The sequence below is a fragment of the Platalea leucorodia genome (genome assembly GCF_965183815.1).
Source record: "Platalea leucorodia genome assembly, chromosome: 1".
Classification (NCBI taxonomy): Eukaryota; Metazoa; Chordata; class Aves; order Pelecaniformes; family Threskiornithidae; genus Platalea; species Platalea leucorodia.
The window spans coordinates 160,144,267-160,159,585 of NC_138823.1; the positions used below are offsets into that span (position 1 = coordinate 160,144,267).

Below are 15,319 nucleotides of genomic sequence, written 5' to 3' on the forward strand. Positions count from 1 at the left end.
ACAGTGTTCATACCAGGGACCATGAGCAGCAAGCACAGAGGCTTGTTCCACTAGATGGCACCCGGCGCCAGCATCTCATTTTTGGGTGAACAGCAGGAGAAAAATGGGTGACATGCAGGAAAGCTGAACTGAACATAACCTCCCTACCCACCTCAGCCCAGGAACATGAGAACTGCAGATCTTAGCCGGCTCCCCCTGTGAAAACTGAAAACCATGGGCCATTGAAAACAGAAGGCAAATGTGGCAAAAACGGTAGGGGTTTCTGCCCTGAGTTTATCAAGAGGCTGTGAGAAGGATGCAGTAACAAAAAAGGAGAAATTAAATCTATGAGTTTGTTCACCATCAGTCACTGCCTCGGCAGTGATTTGGAAGTATGCCGAGGTACCACTGGCCCACACCGATGGGGTGTAAAGCTGATGCCTACTTGCAGAAGAGGACTAATGCATGAAAACAGTTTGTAGAAATGGCAAAGGGGTTGCTGCTCAGTGGCAAACCTTTTGTCGCTCGTGTTATCGTCAGGTGGAGGGCAAGGGTGCTGCCTGTGGGTTGCAAATTTTGGCATCACCAAAGGACCTGGAACGTCAACTCAGCTGAACCTTGTGCTGTGTCAGTGTGCTTGGTCCTGCCCTCAACCATCTTCACCCATACACATCCATCAGAGCAATATTCCTGTGTTAAATATGAAATACGTGATAAAGAGATTTTTACCCCTTCATCCAACAGAGGCTCTACTTTCAGTTGATGTATTTCATCACCTGTTACATCATGTTCACCTGCTACACCTGTCCTCTCTCTTCATGCAACACCCTAAAATACATGCAGAACTCCAAAGGAATGATAAATGCCCGTGTTTCAGGGAAACGGTAATGCGCCACCCTTTCCACCACTCACATGCACTATGATACCGGAAAGATAATGCAATTGTTACTGTACGATATGTTTTGCAATGCCTGCATACGCACCTACAGCCTAAACCACTTTGTAAACTATACCTGTACCAACACGAAATGCAGCAATCCTTCCAACCCTCCTCCTGCCAGCGGTCGCCTGATCCATCACTGTATCATGCTGTGGGGACACCAATGCCTGACACACTTGCATGCCTTCTGGCATCCTCTCACTTTCTAGATCTTCCCCTTATACTGGATACTTCTCCTCTGACAAATCCAGCCCTCCAACTGCCTGCACCACTGCTCAGTCAAACACGGAGAGCAAGGTGAAACACAGCTCAGCGTGCAATATAGTTGAAGCTGGGGGGAACAAGAAGCTGGTTTTCAGGGATGAATAAAGATCGTGCAGTAGTAGCAAACTGCATGGACCACTGTATTGTTAATTTTTAGCATTTCTAATACATACTATGCATGATACTTCCATTTTTTCCACCTTTGTTTTGTCTGGAACAGAACTGTGCTGTCAGTCAAATGCTTTTGCTCTTAGCCAGGTTTACTGCAGATACAAAGCTTATGTGCTCATGCTGTGTGTTCATCCTGTTGCTCAACACCTTTTCAGCCCACAAGCTAATTTCAAATACATTGCTAGAAAGACGAAGTTTTCAAAAATTAAATAAATCCAGTAAGTTCCTGGGAAAAAAGAAAAAAAAAGGAAAAGCAAAAACGAAAACAAGATTGAGGCAGGGAAGGAAAGAGACTGAAGAAGTCTGGAGCGTCTCACACTGGGACACCAGAGCTTTGACGTGGATGATGGTGAGAAATCTCCTAATTCCCATGTTCCAACTGTACATGGAAACAACTTAACTTCAAGCTCATGATTTTTTGTGGTGAGTCAATCAGAAGGTACAAGCTGTAGGGAAGCAGGCTTCACAGGCTCCAGGGCTCACAGATTTTAAAACATGTATGTCTCTAATACTGACTTTTTTGTACAAAGTATTGTTTCTCTGTTGCTAGGTAGAAATCAAAGAAAGCTATTTTAGCTTTTTTTTTTTGTTGCTGTTTGGGGGGGGTTCTTGGGCTTTTTTGGTTTTTTTTTCTGGTTTTGGGGGTTTTGTGTGTGAACAAGTGTGCTGAGACAAATCCTTGAGGAACGCCTGAATGCAACTAGTATTTTTATGGGGGAAAAAATGCTGAGATGTGTTTATATCTTGCCATTGAATCTGTACTTCTCTATTGTTAAACCCACTGGTTACTGTACCGAAGAAACTGGATTGGAAAGAGGGCACGGGCCTCGAAAATGTAGGTGTTGCAATGCCTGACTTTTAGGACTTTTGCCCTTAAAACATCATTCCTGTGTTAAACAGTGAGGTCCCCCGAGGACCATCCAGTGGGAAGGCTGCTGATCCACTGCACACAGGCAGAGTGGGAGCTGCCTACAAAGAGCACTAGGAAACACTGAGAACGCAGGCATGGCCAGGATCCTGCCTTCTCTCAGGCGCAGACACCTGGTCCAGAGATGCAGAAATCAATAGGACTTTAGGACATGCCCCAGTGTTTTCCTAAGAAGTCAGAGACACAGTAATCCATTTTCTATGGTGGTACGGGTGAGAGAGAATGGATATAAACTGAAAGGGGAGGTTCAGACTGGTTATAAGGAGAAACTTTCTCCCCATGAGGACAGTCAGGCAGTGGGACAGGTTGCCCAGCGAGGCTGTGTAGTCCCCATCCCTGCAGATTTTCAAAACCCAACTGGATAAAGCTCTGAGTAAGCTGCTTTGAGCAGGAGGTTGGACCTTGGAAGAGCCTTTCCAGCCTGAGTTATCTGGTGATCCTATGATCACCCTCTGTATAAATCAGGCAGATTTCTTTAAACTTTTCAGGTTTTGCTAGCTATTGCAAGGATCCAAAACATCTAGTACCTGTTTAGCCATAATGTATAGAAATGACATATTAGTGAAGAAGCATAGCAAATACTGAAATTGTATGTTTTATATCTGAAGTCATGTGCAATGATGTTCTACAGAAATGGCAGAGCACAACTATATTGTCCTTTTTTTACCATTCCTGCACAGTTATCACCAATATGATATTTAAAACACACAACCTGGCATCAGCTTCCTGGCTTTTGGCTCTGTATTTACTGACAATGATTTGAGGAATTTTGCTGTGCAACTTATGCATTTCCATTAGTGCTATGGAAACGTCACTCTGAAACACCATGTATCATCATATACCTACATGTGTCTTATTGGTATGGTGGTGCTCCATTCCTGACCAGTTGGGCCAGTCCTTGAAGTATATTAAAAAAAGGGTATCTTTTAAGGAAAAAACAGGTAGAAACTATGGGCTAAACTCTAGAGAAACAAGACAGGCGAGATGAGCCGCAGGTAACCTGCAGCACCACAAAGACAAAACTGAGAAAGGGTGATGTAAGAAACTGCAACTAATCAAAGCTAAAGAAGGATCCTCTCAAACTAATTGGTGCCTATGTTAAAAACTGAGCCTACCTCAGGACCTCCAGTGGATAAGGGGACCTAAATGAAGAGGCATTGTGTCATGGAAGTTTATTACTTGTAACGATACATAACCTTTCACACTACATGCTTTAGGTAAAGCAATTTGCTTTCACTAAGTTTAGAAATGTTGTGTAAAGCCTATGTGGCATTCTTGTTTGTCTGCACTTACCTCACACTCTCTGAAAAGATAAACTATAAACCCGAAGGCTCATAGCTTCAGTATAATTGTGAGTGCATGTATCTAAGCAGCATCGGGATCCTGGGAACAGACTACTGGTCTATCTGCCTTCAGATGTGATGCTAGAGAGAGTATTTGTATCAAGAGAATCTGCCAAGAGACCCAAAACTGAAGGGCGATGCCCCAATTCTGACCAAATTTAAGGGACTAAACACCCCTGGACAGATCCTCTGACAGTGCTCTGGTGAGTGGCCAACTGCAGCTCTCAGCCAGATGCCAACACATCTATATTCTAGCCAAAAACTTGAAAACTGGAATATGAAATTCATGTAGTTTGACTCTCCGGGGAAGCTGAGTACTTCTGTTTCCAGACTATGTCATCTTTTGTACAACATACAGCTCAGTGGATGCTGCAGCTGAATGCCAGACCTTTGCAAAGGGCTGTCACAGGAAACCTTTTGTCACGATACACATTATTTTGCAGAATTCTTAATGGCTGAATTTTAAAATTAAGACATTGAAAAATTGCTTACCCATGAGGTATTTTGCTGAGGACATAATATGCCGTATATGAATGCTGATACACCTGCAAAACGAAATTAAGAAACAAAACAAAAAAAGAGATTAGTAATTGTCATCTGTGTTAATAGGGCTCTTTTTCTGCAAAAACAATCTAGCATTTATGGTTAGGGAGCTCCTGTAAACACTTCAAAATCTGTAGTAGAAAAGAACAATACATTAATTCACCTAACGCTGTTGTGTGTTCTTTTCATCTTGCACTTTATTACAGTGTTTGGCAAATCGTATACATCCAGATGCTCTGTGTCGTTACCATGACTACCAGGTCTTTGATTAAACTGGGGGCACATGGTCTCTGCAAGGGCTAAATATAGAACAATCATTAATGAGGACACCTTGGTCAGCTGGAGACATTCTCCATCATTATAACTAGACACAACACGGATATAATGCATATTTTTTGCTTTATTCCCACATAAATAAAACAGGGAGTGATGCTGGGTGATCTCAGAGTGGGTTGTAAGACCCCTGTCAGTCAGCAAATAAAACCTTATTGACTTAGGGTGTAAAGCTGACCTCACATTTGTTTGACCTGCTAAGTTGCATCTTCATATCAGTTTGCACTCTTTGGGCCTTGGGGAGGAGCTTGTCAGCTTGCACAGCAGGTCATCTCAGAAGGGAGAGTTTATTACTTATTTTCTAAGTAGTAAATATTAATACCAGAGTCAAGGTCAGCAATTTAAGAGTTGGTGATTTTCCACTAGTGACAATCCAATCCCTAACAGTAATCTGTGGTTGCCCAAGGTGAGCAATGCTGAGCAACACAAGAGTCAGGGCATTAGTGTGAAAGGTCTAAATATGAATGACTTCATACACATGTATACAGGCACTCCCTTTTGCAATTCTGTCCTGTTACTGCATGCTACTAAATAAATAAATAAATAAGTCTCCTAAAAATCATTTTGTCTGACTTCTACTTGAATCTTTAAGCCACTTGCTCTCCAGTAGGTCTCATAAAGCATCCTGACCCAGAGGACAAAGGAGGAACTTCTTGAATACTTGCTTCACCAATCAAGTTTGTCTGATCAAAATTATTTTTCCTAGGCACCTCTGGTTTTGCACAATTAAGATTTTTTACTTATGCCAAGAAACCATGAGATATCCTGGATGGTGCTGCCAGCCTCAACAGTGGCCACCCCAAGCACATCACTAGCATCACAGACAAGTAAGTGTGACTTACTACCCATCACTCTCGAGGGCAAGCCTGCATAGTGGCATCTATAACAGTCTTACATCTTTCGGGGGCTCAGTAGAGAGGCAGATAAACACAAGGCACATCATCCTGTAGCTGTTAAAACAAACTTCATTACAATTTGAATCCAAACACTAAATCCTTACACTACTGCATGAACCCCCTGAAATAAAGCTACCACCGGAGTATAGAGGTGAAAGCACTGGATTTCTCCCTATGAAATGCAGAGACTGATGCCAGATTGATGTGATTCCCTTCTTCCCCTGTGCAATTCACTCCCTTCATTACAAGGACATCATCAGGTTTCGTCACAAAATCATATCTCCTTTTAGGCATTCAGATACATAGACTCCTCCAGCAAGGTGAGTCTCTGATGTATTGATATCATGGAAGGTCTAGGAACACAAGAAAATTCACTGCAAGCTAGCATTTATTTTAGTACAGCTGTCTCATTTAGATCCACCTGTTTCAGATGATGTCAAATAAATTACCATTATCTCATCTAGATCCAATCATACCAAAGAGCTCTTGAATCTGATAATGCTGACACTGGAGACCTGGCTGATGCATGTGGCCTTAGATTTCATTCCAGCTTTGGTGAAATTCTAAAACTGCTAAAATTCCTTAAAGAAAATGCACTGGAAGACTAAATTTGTCTACAGAGCTGAAAAACCTAATAATACATTGCCATTAAATACTGAGCAACTTTTGTCTTCAAATATCCTGGCAGTAGGATGTAGAAAATGATGTAGATATATAAATTGTGATTTGAGGCAAGGACTGGTGTTCAAGCTAACAAGCCATGCTGTGTTGTCAGCTATCAGAGGCAGAAGCCAGCCCCCAAAATGAGTATGAACAGATGCTTTTAGGGGAAAATAGAGAAATGTGCCAGGCTGGAGGGAAAAGAAACAGGCAGGGAAGTTTTGAGCAGGACATCTGCTGATGTCCCTGCTCGTGGTACAGTCCCCACAGCAATGCTAGAGAGTTTAGAGCTGTCTTAGAGCCATTAATGGAGTCTGAGGTAAAATATTTTCTTTGCTGAGAGTTTGGGAGTGGGGAAAACAAAAGTTGTGGGACTCTCAAACAACTCCTTTATTTTCTCAACAACATCTGTCATCCTCTTGGGTCTTTGGCCAAACTAAAATATCTCACATCAGCTGTGCCTGTAGCATGTAGTCTTCAAAGGCTTGCAGCTGGCAGAGTTCATTCACAGGAGAAATCCTTTCTCAAATAAATCCTTAAAATCCGTAGGTTTGCTCATATAACAACAACTACTTGTATGAGCAAAGATTTCAGGGTCAGACATTTATTATTATTATAGTTCTTAAGGACAAGAGCGCATGCAGCTGAAAAGTCCTTCTAATCCCTACTATTTCAAACCTGTTTGGAAAACACACTGCGAGCAACCTTCCTAAGCAGACAGGAATCCAAGAGAAACATCACCTGATGTCTTTCTGAGAAATTAAATGGCTGCTTTCCTCTTAGATATGCAAAACAAATGAAGTTATTTCAACTTTTTGAGAGGATGACTCCGTCTGCTTAATATCTCAACTAAAATTTCTGCTGGGGTCAAGCTGAATTAGGCTATTCACTTACCAGTAGGAAAACCCCACACCAGGGAAAAGTACAGGAAAGAGATAAGCATTCTTCTGAAATCCAAAGCTAAGCCTCAGAGACTGGACAGTGCTTAAAAGTTAGTATTCATTTAGTTTAACTAACTTCTCTGTTTCTGAGGCTTAGCCAACAAAAATAACTGTATTAACTCTCTGTGTTCCCCTTCTCTATCCAAGGGGTGTGGTAAAAGCCATTGCACTGATTTGATGCTCTCAGCCCTGATTTTTGGCTGGATCCCAGAAGCACACAGCTCCTCTCAGCAGAGAGGCATATTTAAAGGTAGCAGAGTTTTTGGCAACCATTTTGCTCTGTAGACCCTGTGTGCCAAGTCATCCCGCCAACGTAAGTTAGAACAGGTTTGAGACTGCTCTGAAGGGTTCTAGGTGTTACCAAAATCAGGTCACAAAAGCTCCCATACCAGCTGTGACCAATGAGTGCTGTAAAAGTCATTATATTAAAAACACGGTGCCAGAAACACTCTCCCACTGGGCTTCTCCTCCCAGGTCACTGCACAGATCTTGCTTACTTTCAATCTATATTATGCTCTGCAACATGTGCATGTTTACACTGAAATCATAAAGAGTCTAAGAGATGGGTCTATGTGTTTCTACTTAAGTCTTGGAAAGGCAATTATCTCTCTAAAATTCAGAAAAATACAGGACTAATTATATATGACAACACTTTGTTGTGAAGCCACTGGCCTCATTTTGTGTAATCAACAAAAGAAACCTGGACCTGACCAGATGACAGCGGGAATGTAAACACTGAAGCACATATAGCAGCAGAGAATAGCATCCGCCTCTCCCCCGCCACCAAATTCCAAAATAACAAGTAAACTGTGGTTCCTACAAGCTACAGAAACAAAATGGAAGAAGCAGTTTTTGTGCTGCATCACTGTAGAGCAAAGTATGATGTGAATGGTAGAGTAACTTTTCCTTGAAAGCACTGGCTTCATCTCCAAGCATACAGGTCCTAGTCCAGCAGGGCTTACTTAAATAGAAAATATACATTATTTAAGAATAGAATGAATTTCGACTCATTTATTCATTGTGACTATTCATATACTTTAAATTAGAATCCATAGCTCTTGTTCTGGCCTGAAACCAACTGCACAAATACTTGACATAAGTCCAAAAGACAGGCAGGATCCTGGTTACCTCCCTACATCTCACCTGGTTTGTCACATGGACACAAGCTGGACACATGAAGCCTTTGCCTTCATTAACTTCTTGTCAAAAGTTTGAAACTGTCACCATTATTTTCAATTTGGTACTGCCCGTGCAACTCATAAAGGATTAGGAAAAGGTTTTAGATGGAAATTAGGGAACTTTTAGAAGGAGATTGTCAAATGTGTTTTCAGCATATTTTGGCTGGTATGAAAGATTACACTACCTGCTGAGGATTTATCACTAGCATCAGAAAAAAAAGAAGAGTTTAGTTTACACTTCCATCTTCTGTGCTGGTTTCTGTCACACTTTGTGGGCTGATACCATGCTAGCACCAGCAATAATCAGCATTTATTGAAAGGCTTTCTTTTATGTTCATATGACAAGGTGCTGAATCAATACAAGCAAGAGGCACATGCAGACTTTCTTTCAAGGAGGTTTACAAGCAAAGAAGGGAGGAAAAAGCCCTTAGAAGACTCCCCAAATCAGCCCAATCCTCTCATCTTCCAACAGGCTGTTCTATCAAAACAGCTAATCTGGGGTCTTACCACTCAGCATATTAAACAGTTTGCAGATCTGAGATTAAACCCAGGTGGACTGGCTCCATGATCTCATGATTATTACGTACTTGATAAATACAGGAATAAAACATCCTTTGCATCTGTTTTCTAAATTACTCCATAGAGCCACCTGGTCCTTCATTCAGTAGTGTTATTTACATTAAAGAATTATCTAGAAAACTCACAAAAATCCAATAAAACTTAGAGTTTGAAAGGGAATAGATACAGGGCAGAGGAGAAGTGCAACTGTTTTATAAAGCAGTTTGCAAGGCTTAATATAAAATTTCTAGTATTTAGTGTCTTTCTTCTTTTTCAGGAATCGCACATTTCATCCAAAAAGTCATCCCAGTACCCCCAAATAAAAACAAACACTCTAAACAGTCGTCAGAAATAAAACTGTACAACGGTTGGCTAAAGCCTGAAAACAGCAAGAATATATTTTAATGTAATTAATCATAAAGCACTCAGTAGTTATCTGGGTAAAACAAATCACTTTTTATCCTGTAACAATAAAGTATATCTCCAAATAATAGATCCCCTCAGGATTCTTACAGACCCATATTGTCTTTATAATCTATTCCCTTTTATACTCTATGGTAAGACAGTAAAAATACAGCACATGAGGCCAGTGGAACAGGAACTGCCATAGCCATTAAAAGGGTTTCCCATGAAGAGTCTCTAAAAAGACATTTGCTGGAAGTAGATTATATAGCCCATTTTCCTACTTGTGCTATGAGCAGACAAATCCCCAAATGCACATATGAATGTCAAACCGATTGAATAATCCCAAACATTTGACATAATTACATACTCTACCTTTCAAAATGGTCCTGGCACCCTTAAATGGTAACTCATGCTGTGATGCAAAATATGCAGGTAAAAGATGATTTGCCATTTGGCCTTTAATATCTGTGATATTTAACCAGGCTCTGAAGTTGACAAATTAAGAGGGAAAAGAGAATGAAGTAGAATACAGGAAGGCTGCTGCTCTGCATTGGCAAACAGCTCACGTATTTGGTACCCTGTTATCTAACGATGGCATGAAAGGGAATGAAAAATAAGTTCAGAAGGAAAATCACAAGCAAACATTAGCCAGTCGTTGTGTTTCCTTCTACTACATGCACATACCATGGACAGTAAAGGATGACCCAAGTCACTACCACACTCTCACATTGATTCTTCAATTGGTCAGTCACCAATAAGCAAATACTGTGTTATCTTTACAGGATAACTATGTCATTCATACAAATCTTCCAGTACAGAAAAGCATAATTCTCTGACTAAAAATACCTCACTGCCATACTTCTTTATGGTATTCTGTGGAGAATTAAAGCAGGTTACTGTACCTGTTTGCAGAATTTTCTGTATTTTGGATGAAAGTCAACATTAAAGACTAAATTTTCACTTAATGAGTTGACATCACTTGCCTTGATCGAAATTCTTTATGATATTATTGGTTTTGTTGGGGCTGTACAACCTGAAAACTGATGAATAACTTGAACCCTTCTGTTCTGCTGAGAAGAAATCCTTCTTTTCCCATTACATGTTGAACCGGTTCTCCAAAGGGGTAAAAAATCCATTCCTGTAACTGACCACCAACTTCTTTGTAATGTTTTGTTCAATTCCTGATCTTTCATTCTCCCATGTATTTGTGATTTAGAGCACAAGGGGTTACCTCTGGCTGAGGCATGGTTTGTGGGCAGTTAGGTAATCGTCTTTTCATTTTTTTCTGTCAGTGGAGACAGACTGGTCAGCAGTATTCTCCCTAGCCCAGCTGTTCCAGGGAAGTGGTTGAGTCTCCATCCCTAGAGGTATTTAAAAGACGGGTAGAGGTGGTGCTTGAGGACATGCTTTAGTGGTGGACTTGGCAGTGATAAGTTAACGGTTGGACTCGATGATCTTAAGGGTCTTTTCCAACCTTGACGATTCTATGATTCTATGATTCTATTTTAGCAAAGTATTACCACCATTTTATTGCTAATAGGTACCCCATAGTAACCAGCCTGGAATTAGATTCTCTGAAAAACCACATTCTATCTATTCCTTTTGTGTCACTGTAATAAAAAAACCCACACCAAAATCCATACTGGTATTTTGTACCCTACACTCAGTGAAGCTCAATTGCTTGCAAGAATCAAACAAATCAATAAAGCCATATAATTTGAGGTCTTTTCAACATTCTCACCTTTCAAATTCATTGTGATACTGACCTATTTTGTTTTCTTCTGAGACAGCAATTTCTCTTTTGTCTCTACATTGAATTATCCCTTTATACTTTATCACATCCCAAGTAATGTACCTCTAATACAGTCTCATGCCATGTGCAAAACTGTTTCTACAGCCCCCCAAGGAACACTGCCCCTTTCTCTTTCTGCCTCTAATAAATTAGGAAAACCATAATGAAATGCTATCGATGAGCATTTTCTGTGCATTGGTTCAGCTGGCAGCCTAATATCCCACAGCTGTCATCAAACACCTGATTTGGGATGCTCTTACCCACTGCACCGTATTCAGCTGCTCAGCCACATGTGTAATGTGGTTACAGCCACAGAAAGCGCACACTGAGAGTGCTGTGCCACTCCAGGATGGTCTGGGGAGCTCAAGAAAGAGGAAATGGGGGGATATAGGTTTGAGCAGGAAAGGTGATAAGAAGGGGTCTCTGGATCAATAGACACAGGGAGTATTTGGCCACTGGTTTCCTTTGCTATAATTGTCTCTGTATTCCAGAGGAACTAACTAATGTTTGGGCAACAGGAGCAAGATATATACCTGGGGAATGCATGTATTACAGTTGAGTTACGGGAGGAAACCATTTTTCTTGCAAAGAGGAGGGGAGGATCCCAACCCAGCAGCATAACAGTGCCTGGGTGAAATGACACAGCCAACACCAAGCGGTCAATGTGTCAGAGAGACCCAATGGGTCAGTGCCTCATCTCAGCCACACCAGTGTGAATATGGAGCTGATCCACTGCTACCCAATGTTGTAGGAAATCAAGGATCAGTGATTGGGTATCCTCAGAATCAGGAAGAAATTTTAGCAATTGATTTGGAAGAAGGGAATAAAATGCTATGTACAAGGGATAGAGAGTGGAAGAATGCAAGAGGCAGTGGGTCATCAGGAAGAGTCTTTGCATGGCTCTGTTTTTTAAATCTTTTAACAATTTAATCTTTAAGACTGAAAATTGAATCATTGCAATACGAGCCTGAAGGAGTCTTTCTCTATAAGCATGTCCTTGGTGTGTAGAGGACAACCAGAACAGCTCTCCAGTCATGCAGTGCTGTGAATGCCCTGCCACCCACACTGGAGAGGCTTCCTCGGAGCAGCAACAATCTCACAAGATGACATCAGGAAGGGACAGCACATTCATGCCACGGGGACTTGCATTTTAGAAGTATTTGTAACTCAAGCTCAAGCCGATAATAATTGGGTCATGCGCTGCAGGCAACAAGCATGGTTAATATGTAAATCTCTCCCACAAACATACAGGGGAGTGCTGGGATTAGAAGCTGATTTTCCAGAAGCTGATCTACCACCAAACCAGAGGTCTCTGAACCAGCGAAGCCAAGGAATTACTCCTTTGCAAATAGTGTTGTCTCTAGTTTGCAAAATAACCATCAATAAAGTCTGATGGCAACAACCACTACAGTAATAGATGGACTGCAGTGTTGTTAGATAATATTGTTACTTCATGTTCCACAAACTGATTATCTATCTCAGTTGTTTCATGATAATAATTCTTTATTAAAAGATTTGTTTCCAAATTACACTTTTGAGAGCCTTATACTGCTGATGATGCCGAAAGGGAATTTCAAGGCTGGCTTTAGGACTTATGACTCTGTGACATGGTGAAGGTAAAGCGGATGCTCTTTTTGTTCCAAACGCAGCTCCAGAACCAACTTAGGCTACAGGTATTAACATACAGCTCGTGTGCCAGATCTCACCCCTAGGAGAGCGTTAATCCAATCTGCCAACTGCTGCTGCACTCTAATACAGCTCTGCCCTGCCAAGCAATTACAAAAGCCTCCTTTTGCTCCCGAGCCACCTGTCCCTCACAGCGCTCCACTGGCATCAGCAGCACCAGCAAGCACTCGCAGTCACTGGCTTAAAGGATGACTGTTCCATTTTTAACTGGTAAATAAAATGGCAGCTGCAAAACACTCGGTAGGATTTTTGCACCAGCCTTTTGTTGTTGTTGCTCAGGTTATTGGGAAACATCTGCAATCAAGTTATTAAGAATTACGAGTGAGGTTTAAGAATAATGAACTCATTTTGTTGTTGATCTTGTTTTTAAACTTTTATCGGTATTCACATCACATGGTATAAACTCCCAGGTTCCCCTCCCACTCTGCAGCAGGTGTAGTGTAAGACTGGATGGAAATTCTCCAAGCACTGCACTTGCCTGTTTTATAGTCCTGTTCAGAAACTTGGAAATGAGAATTAAATTATCTAGTACAAAGTTAATGTTGCGATTCTAACATACCATACAATATATCTAAGTAAAAGAAGTAAAAGATAAACAAAAAACTTTGCACTATTTTGTCATAAGGATAAGAGTACAAAAGTAGCCTAGGGCCAAATAAAAGTTTTAGGAGACAACAATTATCCCAAACCTAGGAAACACAGAAAACCTTCAGATCCATACAAACACACACAAAACACACAACTGTGATTCTCTTGTAATATCTATGGTCATAATAATATCTGTATTGGGTCAGACCCCAAGTCCATCCAGTTCACTGTCCTGGCTCGGACAGCAGCCCAAAGCCGATTCAGAAAGAAAACTAGAGTTAGGTTATTTGTAGTCATCTTTCCCCAAAATACTTTCCCAGGCTCTCACAGTTTGCAGCTTGGAGCCACTCTCTTTGCAGCTGTCTACCTTGAGGGATGTCCCTGCCATTGACCTCTCCAGTCTTTCTTTACAAGCATTTACCCTTTTTGCACCTACAGCCTCATGTAGCAACATCCTCTTCCCAGACAATGGTGTCAAAAGCCTGTTTGGGGTATGATTCCTCTGACCAGTCTTTGGTGTCTATTTTAGCCTCAGATTTACACCCTGGAGTACACTGATTATAAAGGCAGCCCAGGGTAGCTGACGCAGATGGGGAATTTACAATGTTCACATCTACATTTGCTTGACTGACGCTCACCTTCATTGACTTTGGAGTTACAAGTCTGAGGGCTGAAGGACAGCATGAGAAATCAATGCTTAATAATCAATGCTTTTAATGAAACGGTAGATAATGCCTTCTTTAAATGAAATGTTTCTTGAGCTGGGTAGACTGGATGTGGAAAGATTCTAAAAACCTCTTTTTTGTGAAGTTTACAATCCAAATGGTGCAGCTTTGTACCAATTACGTGAGAACCAAGCCATGAAAATGGGCTGAATGCTTAGTATATCTAATTAATTTATTAAGTTTTAAATAATTCACTTTAGCGGCAGAAATTAGCAACTACAGAACCACAGCATATGTTCTTTCTATTAAAATTTACTGTTAGCATATCAAAATCGCTTTTTCTACTATAGCAGTTGAGAGGGTGAAAAATACAGAGAGGTTAGCACTGTCATTGAAATGATGGTCATAGGCTCAGGGCACTCTTAGAAGACTCAAAGAAAGGAATCCAAGACAAGAAAGATGAGACGTTCAAAAAGCATTGGAGAGCAGAAGTTTAACAGCACCGAAGTGGATGTGAAAGGAGAATAAAAGCATTCAGATATATGCCAGGGACCTTGGTCCCAAAATGCTCTCTCTGGTCTGTGAAAGATTCATTTTCTAGTTCTATACGAGATCAGAAGACTCTGAGCTGTATCTCGATGTACATGTGGATCTAATTCACTGGAGGTGACATTTCTATTTTCTGACATACGGAAAAATAAACTGAAATTACGTATGAGACAGCGGGGCTTTTTATCTGTCATCCTTGTGATGCTGTGGACATCTTCCAAGGGGTAAATGGACTGTGGTGATGATGGGCATCTCTTCAAAAAGTGGGAGGAGAGCAAACAGGACAGGAAGAAGCACAGTGGATCCCCTGTTCCTTGCCTGCTGCACAACCCTGCGCAGCACCACCATCAACAGCATCGCTGTACGAGTACTCTTCCACTCTTGCACATAAAAATCTGAGGACTCGTGCTTTTAAGGACCTGACTAAAGTCATATTTTTTATTTCTCTTTTCAAGAAAGAGCTTTTTTGAGCAGAGAATAAAAGAAAAGAGAATAGAAGATTCCATTTCCAAATCTGGGTCATTAGCTGCCCAAGGAGGAACATAAATTATTGGTTTTAACATAGCCCTGATAAAAACAGAGTTCTGCGGGCAGTTAAAGAGATAAAAGGCACTTGTTCAGGGTAAACACAGAGCCACATGCTCCTTGGATTTAGGCATGTAACTCAGCTACAGAGGAGAACATTTGCATCAGAAGATTTGCATTTCTGAGTGCACGAATTTCATTGGGGTGCTCTGCATAGTAAGATCTGGTTTTCCAGAAGAGGGCACTAAGTATATTTTTTTTCCTATTTCAGAGATTAAAAATAAATAAATAGACTGGAAATCAGAGGAATTAGATTAGAAACTTCTGCAGGCTGGGACTGCTTCCTATGTTTCTACATAGACACCAGAATTAAAT

General features: G+C 41.0%; 1 protein-coding gene across 1 annotated transcript in view; it reads right to left on the bottom strand.

Moving 5' to 3' along the window:
• Positions 1–15,319, bottom strand: part of DPP6 (dipeptidyl peptidase like 6) — a gene marked incomplete at both ends in the record, with an annotated part of 418,985 nt that overhangs the window by 120,884 nt on the left and 282,782 nt on the right. Inside the window, one exon of the mRNA XM_082328177.1 lies at positions 4,118–4,170. Within this exon, the coding sequence (XP_082184303.1) occupies positions 4,118–4,170 (53 nt within the window). The remainder of the gene's footprint in view (positions 1–4,117; positions 4,171–15,319) is intronic.